Raw genomic sequence first — 13,307 nt, 5'->3', positions numbered from 1 at the left:
GAGAGGTATGTGTGAGTATATGACAGAGACATAGAAAATCCCTCCCACTGACTCTTCTTTTTTTTAGGGTACAACCATGTTGCTGCCTGTAGGATCAATTACATAGCCTGACCATCTTGAGAAATGACGATTTTTTTTTTAAATGTATATATTTTAAATTTTTTCTGTATTCCAACGGCCTTCTGAGTCATGTTGCAAGCGATACTACTCTCGGCATGTCCGTGCATGCAGATGCTATTGAACTGGCTACGATGTTGACCTCATTCTTAGTCCATTCTGTCATTGATCCAATGCTGTACTTTGCATTTTTCTTTTAAATGAAGGTTACGAAATGTCACGGAGCCTTAACAGCATAGCTGGCATAAGTGGAAAAGCGATAGGATTATCCTCAGTGTCTGCGCCCTACAGCTCTCCTAGCCCAGTGAGACGTTCTTGGTCTCCCATCCCATCTATTTTGTAGCATGGATCAGTAGCAGAGAATGGTCTAAAAAGCTTTACTTTCAATTAGCCTATGCGATGTTGCATATAGTCCAGGTGACTAAGTCTGAAGATGCAATGTCTCACAGTAGCACCCGCTGCAAACGGTGTTACTTCTGATGCTTAGGTGACAACACTCCTAAATAGCACTCAGATGACAATAGGCAGGCATTGGCGTAGCACTGGTGGGCCATACGTGCTGCATGGTATCACTACATAGGATGAAGGGTAGATGCACCAGATGGCTTCCTTCCTGGTGCATCCTGCTAGTATATGCTTATTGTGGCTAATGGTGGATCTACTGGCTCTGTATGGAATGGGTTAGGCGTTTAGTCGATGCTGAAACATGCCAACGATGGAAGATTTTGCTTTTCTCAGGATATTTTTGAGCCATAGGAACCCTGCAGGAGTTTGAGCAAACAAGCACAGTAGGATGAAACTTTGCATGGGCACCTATTTTAAGCTGAAAGCAATACTCAGACACACTGTAGAGAGGTCTCAGTCTGGCTGACTGCATGGGAAAAAAAAATCCTGTTGAAGAAGAATATGGCTGCCTCTGCATGTAGCTATCTCACCTTTTCCTCCTTCCTTTAACACTAAGATGCCGAGCTTGATGTGAAAAGCGCAGGGAAGAAGCTCAAGTACTGATTGTATTCTTTACATGCAGATCTTTGCAAAGAAAGTCCAGTCATTGCTAAATATATGCCAACAGAGGCAGTCAGAGTGACCTGACAAGGCAAGATGGAGATGAACATTGATGGCTAATAAACATCTCTGTGGAACTGTGCAGGCATAGAAGACCTTCTCATTTGGACAAAGTTAACTCGCTCCATGCAGGTTTTATGGATGATTCTTCGTGGTTCTGGAGTTGTACTAGAGATGCAGGCTTTTTCTACGGCCAAAATGTAACAAAACTGTAGAAGATCTTTCTTTTTTTTTTTTAATCTATTTTTTTGTTCCAAAGCATGACTTGCATGAAGACAAAAATGAAAATGAAAAAAAAAAAACCATAAAACAAAAAAAACCCAACAAAACAACACACACACAAGAAATACTGCAAATGTATGATTAAGGAGAAAAAAGAAAAAAAAAGCAAAGTTATATATTTTCTTTCAAAGCTCTTTACTTTTACATACATTGTTGTAGCGAAAATGTAAAACATTATAAAACTGTACATTTCTTTGCTATGGATCGCTTCTTTTTGTATACAAGATAAAGAGTAATGGTTTTAAAAAGTGCAATCAGGCAGTCATCGGTCATATTGACCATGCCTTCACAGTTCATCACACCAACATGGAAATCAAGAACTTTTAATCCAACTAGAAGTGTATAAAAATAAGAAAAACTTTTTCCTGTCTGTTTTTGTTGGCATGCTTGTGACACATGGGACCTTCCTTCGGACCTGACAGTAACAGCTGGTAATTTTCCAGCTCTGGTTATGTTGTATTTTATTGATGTATAGATCCAACGTAAAGACCCTTCATAAATTGTTCATATTAAGTAATCAGTATGAATTTTAAACAAAAGAGGTGTTATTTTAAAACTGGGACTTATAGTACAAAATCAGGAAAATACTCAAGTATAAATGGTCTCAAAGTTTAAGAAACAAGACAACAGCATTGTATGCAATTTAGTACTGAGTAAAATGCATGCACAATGTTATGCAAAACAATTCTAGCATGAAAATAAATTTTGTATCATGGTTTCAGTGCCTGCTGTATAGTGTAAAGGGGAATCCTTTTCTGAAGCAATCAGGGGTTTCCAGAGACTTGCTTCTAAAATCTTGAATAAATATAGTGTTCTCAACAGAAATGTAGGAGAAAAGCTTGGTATTGCTTTGGTTCTACAATGCTAATTTTGGTTAGTAGATAATAAATGAAGCCTGCAAACACTTGATACAACTGATGTCTAAAGAATTCACACCATTAGTAATTTTACAAGGGAAGATTAAAAACCCCTATAATGATCTAGGTATCTTCCTTTCCCTCCCCAACAATAATAAATGTTTGTCTTTTTAGCTGATTAAATGAATTCAGTTTTTCTTACTTCTTCGGGCCCCGTCCTTCACTTGTTCATCACTGAGACACACCACTTCACCTGATCCGAAACGGAAAGAAATCCACGCGTCCGAGTCACACTTGATTTGCCACACAAAACATGCACCAGTAAGATCTGAGAAACACAATGGGATTAAGTTTCATTTTAGATGCTACAAATGACAACTATGGACTATGTGCCAACAGCATCGTAGTTGCCTGAGCATTTTCGGTAAAGTACTTCTATAAAGGAAGGATACACACCTTTATCCTCATGTGACGAACTTCAAAAAAGCTGGCAATCTTCTAGGCAACCTACAGCATCTGCAACTACTGATGGGAATGGAAATGTAAAGGAATAATGTCCCTATAGTCTGGAGGAAGTAGAGATTAAACCCAAAAAAAAAAAAAACCAGAAGAAACACTCATGGCTCTGGTAAGTGCTAAATTATACACAAAAAATCCCCAACTGCAGCTGGACCTTGTCATCACAAAACTCTATTCCAAAAGAAACACAAGGAAGACCTCAAGCTGTGTTTTAGGGATAGAGGAAAGGCTGTGCATAATTAGAGAACTCCTTTGTAGTCCTTGATACAGCATTAGGTACTTGATTTCTGCTTAGTTTCTCCCAAGAACTATTTTTCTCACACTGTTTCTATGCTGTCATTCTCAGAAGATGAAATTTCTTACCTCCAGAGGTAAGATCCAGATTCATCCAGGATTTGCTTAACGAACAACTTTTCCTCTTATAACGTATTAGGAATCCAGAAATAGATTAATCTACTCCATTTTTTATTTAACACTGACTGAAGGGCCCAGTGCTAATTCTCCATTACAATAAGGAATACCAACAATTCAGCCCTGTAAATCCCATGTAGGTCTTCACCTTCCACTGCACTTTGCATCTATCTGAGCCTTAGAGGACAGGTTGGGACAACTGTCACTCTGGCTACATTTTACATTCTTCACTCTCGTTTTCATTTAGGTTCTCCTCTCTGCTCAGTCTGATTTGAGGTAACCATGTCTTCTGGGTGACTTCTATAAACCCTTCAGAAACACAACCATCCACTGCCCTTCAAGAGATGCTCTAAAGCTTAAGATCTGTTTGACCCCAGAGTTCCCCTTGCACAACAGCAGCAGCTCTGACAACACAGGGTGAGAGGGAAATGAGAAGTGGAAAATCTCACAAGTTATTGCATTGAATCCTAAGGGAAATTTACCACATCGTCCCAGCTGCCTTGCAGTTAAGAAGCTTTTGCTTGGGTACTATGATTAAAACATTAATTCCTTCATGCCTGCCCCCTCTCCCTATAGGATGTGCATATCTTTATGAAAGCATTAAAACTATCCATGTGGGTAGATTCTGACTTCAGGCTTCAGTAATGCCACCAGCTACTCCTGAGTTCACACCATTGCAAGAGCAGAAATTGATTTTGCAGCTCAGTTATATTCTGCCTGTTTCCAGAACATCTGTGCTTCCTCCTCTGTAAACTCAGCTTTTAGCAGCGAGTTCCCACCTCTAAGACCCAGTGCTGGCCCTTCATCTGTACCCACTGGTACGTAATTAGTGGTTTATTAATTGCTAACATTTAAAGCTCAACCACAACTTCTACATATATAGCTTTTCCTCTGACTGCATGAAGGTACTCATTTTTTCTGGACCAACCTGATGCGTCTCTACAACTGAAATTTCAGACAGAAGAAATTTCTGAGAAGAGGTTTCTGCTTTTTCAGTCTTCCAAAAAAAAAAAAAAAAACCCTAGCTAAAACCACTGTGATAACAGTCAAGTGCAGCAGTCATTAATCTGGATAAAGTGATTGTTCTTGTAAATTGCCTCCTCTCTCCTTAAAGTTTCAGGGCCAAAAAGAAAATACATCACTGAAACAAATGTCTGCTAGGACAAATGAGCCGACTGAAATAAAGAAGAGAGAAAGCAGGGCTAAGGCGAGAGCATTCAAAAAAGAACTGAGCACAAAGCTGCTTACAAAAAAGATATCCTGAAGATATTACTCTGCCAGTTTGCATATCCCTTTCATAATTTCAAAACAAAGCAACCTACTTTTCTGCTTTCCACATAAATCCTGGAAGGAACTTTGCCTCTGAGCTCACACACAAACTACCTTCACTTCAGGAAAACATGCTTAAATGATGAAGGTTATTTTTAAGTCACTCACTTACTTGAGTTTGGGCATAAAATACCTGTCTGTTCAGGACTCCCAAAGCCTCTGCATTCATCTAGGACTGTAAGGGCCCAGTTTTTCTCCTAGGGAAATACAAATGTTCACTTTCAATCAAGAACAATATTTGAATTCAAATTTAACCGAATGTTATAAAACAGGTCCAGAACTGCATCCCTTGACTTTCGTTATCTGACAAAGCAAACGCTATAACAAGATATCTTCCCTGTCTCAGCCTGGCAAAGTCAGGTTTCCAACTCTCAGCATTCACCTGAACACTTAAAAAACTTCATGCAAGTGCATAGGTCCAAACATCCCCAGACACCAAATATTGAAAGTGCGTGCTCCAAGGCTTCCACCGTTTTTCCTGCTGCCCAAGCTAGAGATTCCTTGGGCAGCACAAGGCAAAATGTTACATTTGTGTTAGCTCAGCTGTCATTCTGAGGTACCTGCAGTGCCTCTGGACTCAAAGGGCTTAGCAGGGATGACACAGCCTGTGCAGAGGCTGCTGACTGTGAGTCACAGCAGCACAAGAGCACACAAGGCTTAAGCCCAGGGAAAGCAGCTCAGCAGGGGCCACGCTTTGCTGGGGTGGTGTCAGTGCAAGTGGGTGACTGGAGGAAAGGCAGCAGCTCAGGAGGTGGGAAATGAGAAGGACTCAGGATGAGTTTGGAAAATGGGTTATGCAAGCAGGAGCAGTGGAAACAGCAATCAGCGGAGAGGGGAAAGAATGGCAGTGAGATTAACTCAAAATGATCCTCAAGAGCCACTAGCCTACAAGGTAGAGCCTTGGCCTGGGACTAGGGAAATGGGAATTTTATTCTTGACTCCCCTGTGGACATGCTGGCTTACCTTGGTTGGGCCAATTTAATTTTTTGTGCCTCAGCTTCTGTTTCTGTGACATTATGCTCTTTTTAAGTGTTCTGATGTCAAAAGAGGAAAAGCCATATTTAAGAAGGAATAGTTATTATAATCTACTCAGAATTAAGGCACCAGAGGAGAGAAGTATCTCTTCATTATTTAAAAGATGCCATATTTCCCTGTCTGCAGAAGAACACAATGGCCCTGTAGGAATCCCTTTTCTTTTGTACTTTAAAGCAGAGGATTATTATGGAAAATTATTAAGCACCCACACAGTTAAAATGACAGAGCATTTTCATTACTGATTGGCAACTCCTCTGCTGCCCTAATTTAGGTACCACATGTCTTCATGCATTCAAATCAGTAAAAACAAAACAAAAGCTAAACTCACTTGACATTTGCAGCCAAACACTAAAGTCATGTCAGAACATAAAAAATCTCCCAATTCCTGGCCTCACTTCTAAATAAAAAAAAAAGTAAAAACACAGTCTGCTCGCAAAGTGTTCACATATACTTAAAAGAACTCTGGTGACCAGGGAGTACTGGAACAATACTGAATTGACATTCTGAAACTCCACTTACAACTCTCAACCCCAAAATCTGAAGACGGAACTCCCTCCAAAGATTGCATAGTATCTGGATAATCAGGTGCTCTACAGGCAAAGCAGCCTGGAAACAGATGAGGAAGTTGGAAACAAACTGAGAGAGAAGCTAACCAACACAGGAATTGGACTTACACTCCACCCCTACCAACCTGCAAAGGTACATCTGGAAATGAGACAAAATCCAACACGTCACCAAACAAAAATGCCAGAGAAAATTTTGCAAAATAAATGTCACTCCTGAATTTTCTCCTCTTTAGGCCAGCTTTTATTCAGGCATAACTACTTTGTTGTTCTTGTTTCCAATCAAGCTGAAGAATGTGTGCTCCCAATACTCTAAATTTATGCTTCCTCACTCTCCCACAAGGAAACACGTGGTTCATCCAGGCCACGATTCAAACACAGAGACTATTTTCACTGGTGAATATTTTCAGTCACATACTCTATTTTGATGTTTTACAGAGGCGCTGATGAGTAAAAACTGCTGCTGCATTAAAAACAGGTGAATGCTGAGACAACTGACTGATGAACCTGAATGAAATGCACAAATAGCTCAAGACTGTGCCTGACTTCAGTCCTTCAACATCTAAATGGGTTACAAAACAACAAGGGCTCTACACATGCAGTTCCTCCAAATTAGCTTCAAAGGCACATATGATACAAACCTACATCTTCTCACCCAGTAGAAGGCCATTTCCAGAAAAGCAAAGCATTTAAATTCAAGGCTATTATTCTTGCTAACATAGAGCAAAACATGCAAGATCAGCATTTACTGGGAAATAAGAACAGCACAAAAGCTAAAGCAAAAGAACAAAGCACATACTGCCTCTTTTTTGCACATGTATCAAGATATTAATATGTAAAAAGTTAAAAGTGGCCAATTATTTTTGTGTCAGCTGGAGTTGTCAGCAAATTCCATATAGGTGCCACTTTTCTACTGTGCACATTTTGAACCACAATCAAAACCACAAAAAATTATTCCCAACCCCAGGCTGTATCCATTCCGAGCCTTTGGAATTTGCAGCTAGTAGTAAATAGCATAAGCAGGACTCAAATACTGATAAAAAATTCTGGAGTCCTTTTCTAGAAAATACCTAGCTAAAAGAAAAAGCCCAAGACTTACCATGCACCGTAAAAATATCAAAATTGCTCAGAGTGACCAAGGTCTGTCATTGTCTTGATCTCTAACATGGAAAAAGGAACTGGAATCCCAAAATTACTTAAGTCTTGTTTAAATCAGATCCAGAGTTCATGGAATCAAATGGAAAAAATAGTAAGTACTTGGTTAAATGCTGGACTAGATCAGAGGCCTGATCAAAATATTTCTGAGTCTGCAAGGTGAAGATAGATATTGCTGTTTTTGCTGAGGAGAACTGGAAATTTCAAGATATGCTATGGATGAGAAAACACCCAAACACTGCAGGTCAACAACTCACATTATTATAAATAAACAGTGGGAGAACAATAACATCAATGAAACAGAATTGCTTGTCTCTCATCTCACTCCCACCACAGCAGCAGGCTGGAATGCTGTTGTGTCATGAGATTATTCAGTCCTCAGGAGCTGTATCTTGGCTCTGTCCTCCCCCTCCTTTTCCCTATGTTTTAGATGACTGCATCAGGCTCTCCATTGCCATTGATTTAAATATTTTTCCATGGTCACCTTTCTCTTGTACATTCAAACTGATCTCCTTGATCAGTTGTCCATCCTTATTTCTAAGTCTCACAACTCAACACATGCCATAAAAAGCACAATCAAATCACTTTCTCCCACCCTCTCCACAATCTCTCTGTGCTCAAAACATGCAGCTGAGAAAAAGCTCCTGTCACTCATCCAGAAGTGACCTTTGTGGTGATTGCAGATGGCAAGACTAGTCAGACACCAAAAGGACTGCCCACATGCAGACAGAGAAGTCAGTGTTGTATAAGGAGCAGTGACTGGGCAAACCATCTTCCATCTTTCAAATGAACACACTTCAAATACAGAGCCTGGCACGCTGAGCACAAATGCATCAAAAAACTCAGAATGCCACACCAAGTCAAATAACATCAGTGACCACCAAGTGGCCCAAAAAAGTCCGCCGAGAGACAGAAACTTCTGACACAACACACACATCGTCCCACCAACATTCTTTGAACTGGAACAGGAGCATCTTGTGCAGGTGCACATGGAGGTTTTACGAGTATCTGCAGATCTCCTAGGACTTCAAATAACAGAAAGGCACACAACAGCTTTCTTCTCTTTCTCCCCCTCCACCAAAAGGCCTGAAAATTCTCTGGACTGAAGGTCAGCAGTTTACAACTTGTTCTCTCTCATGAATGTCAGCTCACTGTGGCAGGTTTACTTATCTTCAGAAAACAGGAGGGGAGAGCAGCTGCACAGACACGTGGTTAACTTGTTCCAGTGTCTTTTCGAAAATATATATATATATATATTATAAACTTTGTCAGTTCATTTCCAATTGAACCTGAATGCAGAATGCTTATGTAACAGGCTTCTTGCTTCATTTACCACAGAAGACCTGTTAAAGAACTCTGTGAACCAGAGCACACTGGGTCTGCATTTTGCCTTGCAGAGACTGACCTTATCCACGAGCATTATCAACAGGCAACAGTCATAAACTCTTAACATCAGCATGGAAAGTTGTCTCCTTCCACTTGATTAGGAACTTTTCACTCTGTGTTCCCTTCCTCACAGAGAAAGCCATAGCTGATTTTGTACAGTGCTTTATTCTGCAAACAAAGCCACTGACATACAAAACAGGGCATTCACTTCTGAAAGAACGAGCAGCAACTTGGTGTTGACGTTCAGCCATGTACCTTCTACAACGAATTCAATTCACTCTCTGTACTACAGCAGCACCAGAAGCCCTGACTGATGACAAAGCCCTCACTACATCAAGAAAAGTCATTACTTCCCAAGTCTTCAAGCTATACAGGCACAACAAAGGAGAGAAAAACGCAGTTCCTGTCTTTCAAAGAGGAAGATCAGATGCAGATATGAAACACCAGATCAGGACCAGGAACAAACTCACATACTCCTTTGCATCTTCACCATATCACCCCAAATCATTCCTTGCGTTCCAAAAGTACGTTCATGTTACAGGAATAAAAAATTGAAAACAATTTCAAATACCCAATTCACATTTATTTGTTACATAATTTGTTGGACTCCTCTGTAATGAACTGCAGCTATAGCACACACAGTCACAACATGTCCAGTCCAGTAAACCTCATGTAAGGCACATATTGGCATGATTAATCAAGGAACAGACGTATTTAGAGGAGATGATTACTGAAGCAAGAGAACACGTTTATTTGGTAGACAGATTTTGCAGAAATCATAAATAGAAACCTCAGACAAGACTGTGAAAGAAAGCACGAGAAACTGTTCAGTGCATATAATAGAGAAGCTTTTGTATCCAGAAAGTGGCATTGAGAACAGTCAATAAATATCAACTTAGATAATTAAAAGTGCAAGACGTCACAGCCTGGAACAGTATATTGCCATGAAGAGCCACAGCTAACACATGGATTTTTAAAAAAATCCATTTTACAACAGAAATCTGAATTCTACATATTTTTCATAGGATCCATTTAATTATTCTTTTGGTATCTGTAATAGTTAAAATCAACTTCATAGTCTGCTCAAGTTTCTTATCTGCTGAATAGAAAAATAAAATACTCTTGAAAGTGAAGCCAAGAACTATAACTGCTGTAAAATCAAGGGTGAAAAAACCCATGCAGCCCATATTATCACCTTAATTCCTTCCCTTTCATATGTAAGCTGATACATCATTAGAAGGTCTTCCCGTCCTATTTCCTAAGAGCCTTTCTCTGAGCACTCTGCAATTCTGTAAGGCTTCTTCCTTGGCAAGCCTGCTTTAAAAATTAAACCACTGTTTAGCAACAGTAGGTCTCATTAAAAGGTGCATTTACTACACAGTAGAATTCTCTATACTTAGAACTTGAAATACGTTAAATACCACAGCAAATGTAAGTGTTGCGGGTGGTAAACATCCAGTTTAATGGCATCCACTGTATTTGTATGGAAAAAAAACCAGTTTTATAAATAGCTTCCAAAATTTTGCTACTAACAGGCAAACACATCACATTTTACGCTTGTTCCTTTCTCCTACAAGTGCTAGGCCTATGTTCTCTGTCAAACCCCCACCTGGAACAAGTGCTGTGGGCATGCTGTGAAACAGCAAATCAGCTGGGCTGCAAAACAGAAGTGAGAACCAACCTGAAATTATCAGGAGCATTCTGGTCTGCCTTTTAGGCTGGAGAACTTGTAAAATCTTTCTGGTTAGATTTTGATGTCTTCCTACTCCAAGGCAGATGGAAACACAGGAGCTAAACTGGATCAAGCTGTCCTCAGCAGCCACAACTGACTTATGCCCTTTGATAGGAACCTTTTGAATGTTTTTAAGAGCTCTTAGAAGTTTTTCTTCCCTAAGCAGTAGCTTCAGAAACTTCAGGTTTGGCTTGCAAGTTAATAACTTACACAGGTCTGCATCCCTGTAAATCTATAATAAACTGATGTCTGGCAGAAAAAATAATAGATGAAAAATATTGCTCCTTTCAGTTTAATCAAGACAAAGTTAGTTCAAAAGGGCCTCATTTTCCCTTTTTGCCAGCCTGCTAAATTATATTGTTTCTTTTCTTTTAATCCTAATCTTCTGCTTAAAAACTGTGCATGCATCTAGCCACTTTCACTGGCATTTCTCTGTGACACAATTTTCTGAGCTGCTGGGAGGTCACAACCGCAGTAGAAGTTGGCAGGTGAAACATTTCATGATGTAAAGATACAATAACAAAAACCACCTTTGTCAGACTATTTCTTCAGACTGAATTTATACATCAGTAAGCCACTAAGCAGTCAGTTTCTTCCTCAAAGACTTCTCAGAAGAACAAGAAAATGTAAATCTGTCTTCAGTTGTATTGCACCAAGGCAGAATGTCTGTGGGTAAGAAAGTCAATTCCTGTGGCAAGAGCCCAGGAAACACTTTTTAAAATATTACAGCTTTTTATGCATAGTCGTTCCTTTGGGATTTAGGAAAAATATCTGCAGTTTCCAACTGTTAATCATGGGCAGCTCCCCTGTAGTGCCTCTGAGCTGCACAATCCAAAGGAATCCATCCACATCCATGATGTTATGATTCCAGGTGTGCTGGGTCTAGTGAGGAGTTTTGACAGAGGGCCATGGAGTGTCCTGCCCCACATCCAATTAAGATCTGTTTTGCACAGCCAAGAGCTTTGACTGGCTTTGGGACATGAACATTCGCTTCTGTGCCATCACCACACATCCCATGTTCATTCCATCCCCAAGAGAAGCACTGGCCACCTGTAAGAGAGGACAGAAAATACAGAATAAACAGCACAGTAACACAACAGCTTTGGTTAGCTTTGAGGAGCAGATTTGTCAAGTCATTTTCTGTTTAGGTTCTAAGAAATTCTGCTAAGGTGGGAAAAATATTCTGGTTTTCTTCAAAATGTAAATAAACCCAAATGACTGATTCTCCATCCTGTTTCATTGTTAGCAACAGAAGAGAGATCAAAATAACAAAGACACTTGAAAATCACTTAGTAAATACATAGTTCAGTATTTATGCAGAGCCCACAGAAATCTCTCTGCATTTTAAGAGCTCTCCCTGAAATGATGTAGAACCTCTTTCAAGTTTCCCCCAGCAAGCAGGATTATGATAAATCAAGAGCAGTGACTTTATTCATTCACAGCACGATCTGCAGGACTGGGGAACACAAAGCCAGAGTTCAGCCACATTGCATTTCATTCCTAGCTTCAAGTTCACATATCACCTCTTTCCTTTAAATACAAGCCTTCAACAGCGTGCCCTACTCTTAATCATCCCACCTCTTGGGCTTGCTTTGACATAATTCCACTGATTTTATTATTCTTACTTTTCCACATTATTATTTATTTTTGTAATATCTATTCTTTCATATCCCAAATAACAATTCATGTATTATTACTACCCCATAGTACTCTTTATTGAAGCACAGCATGCAAATTTTGCTCTATAAAAGGCTGGCATAATAAAAAATCCACCAAAACCTCCTTGTTCTGAACTACAAGTGCTATTTCTTCCCTATTTTCTATTCCTTATTTAGCTGCCAGAGACTGTGTCTGTGACTTTCTGTACTAAAAAAAAAAGCCATCCTGCCATATAATCATGTTAGTGATGCCATTGTTATTTTTGAAAAGCAGCAGGTAATAACAGCAGGAAGTAGCATTCTGGATTCCAAATGATGAGAAGAAAAGTGCCAAAATTCACAAACTCTAATCTCAGTCACAATTTCAGTCACAATTTTACTTTTCAAAATTCAGAAACAGATTATTGCAAAGCTAGCAGGGCCATCTTCTCTGCAAATCCTGTAACATTTCACTGTCCTCTGCTCTCTTTACATTATCAGTATATTGATGTTCCCCTCTTCTGCAATGAACTGTAAACATTACTGAGGCCAGTACTGAGGCCAGATGTAACTAAGCAATGACATTTCATTTTCTTGACAATCTTTAAGGCAATGGAACACAACAAAGCACCACCAGAAAATCACAGCAGGCAAGGCACATCTCACCTGATACATAAGTTCTGCCTCTCTTATCTCAGGAGTCACCAGATGTTCTCATGGTTGTGCATGTGCAACATTGACAGCACAACCTACACCCCAAATGCACTCACATGTGCTGCCAAAAAGTGCCAAAATCTGAGTGGGCAATATATCCCATTTAAAAATCAACAGAGCGTCCTACAGGTTAAGGGAATTTTGCTTTTTTGTAAGGTTCCAAGTAAAAACGTTTCTGTAAATATTAAAACACAGAAAAAAAAGACACCTCAAGCCCATGCTGGAGACACATCTCAGACTAACCATTCAAGGAAGCTGCACCTAAGAAAAGACATCTTTTGGCACAGTTAATATGTGAACCCTGCAGAATGAGCCAAGCTTACAAATGTAAAGAAAAGAGAATGCAACAAGCCCTAACTTTAACAAGATCACAGTGATAACTTTTTGTAATTAGACACCAGCAATTACAACAAAAACTTACATGCTTCTATGAAGACTCACTACGTCTGTTTAAAGGGTTTCTTGTTTCTTTTCTCATCCTGTCCCATCAGGACAAGAGAGAAGA

At 39.6% G+C, this 13,307-nt stretch overlaps 2 protein-coding genes across 13 annotated transcripts in view; one reads left to right on the top strand and one right to left on the bottom strand.

The window, feature by feature from the left end:
* KCNC1 (potassium voltage-gated channel subfamily C member 1) overlaps nucleotides 1–13,307 on the top strand; it is a 123,533-nt gene that overhangs the window by 103,449 nt on the left and 6,777 nt on the right. For 2 of the 9 annotated variants that reach the window (XM_026793179.2, XM_005486603.4), the window contains one exon: nucleotides 1,145–1,542. The exons of 4 other annotated variants lie outside the window; for them this stretch is intronic. In XM_026793179.2, coding sequence (XP_026648980.1) covers nucleotides 1,145–1,209 — 65 coding nt within the window. In that variant the 3' untranslated portion in view covers nucleotides 1,210–1,542. Of the gene's footprint in view, nucleotides 1–67; nucleotides 1,543–13,307 lie in introns of those variants that run through there. 3 more of the 9 variants (XM_026793178.2, XM_005486601.4, XM_074543352.1) reach the window with 2 other exon arrangements.
* Nucleotides 875–13,307, bottom strand: part of SERGEF (secretion regulating guanine nucleotide exchange factor) — a 150,291-nt gene continuing 137,858 nt past the window's right edge. For 2 of the 4 annotated variants that reach the window (XR_012580856.1, XR_012580857.1), the window contains exon 13: nucleotides 11,366–11,501. Coding sequence is in view for 1 of the 4 variants with exons in the window: in XM_074543354.1 (XP_074399455.1) it covers nucleotides 11,311–11,501 (191 nt within the window). In the remaining 3 variants the exon portion in view is untranslated. Of the gene's footprint in view, nucleotides 11,502–13,307 lie in introns of all 4 variants that reach the window. The other 2 variants (XM_074543354.1, XR_012580858.1) reach the window with 2 other exon arrangements.

This window comes from Zonotrichia albicollis, chromosome 6 (genome assembly GCF_047830755.1).
Source record: "Zonotrichia albicollis isolate bZonAlb1 chromosome 6, bZonAlb1.hap1, whole genome shotgun sequence".
Lineage (NCBI taxonomy): Eukaryota > Metazoa > Chordata > Aves > Passeriformes > Passerellidae > Zonotrichia > Zonotrichia albicollis.
Note: the sequence above shows the minus strand (reverse complement) of the source record. Positions and strands in the feature narration are given on the sequence as shown.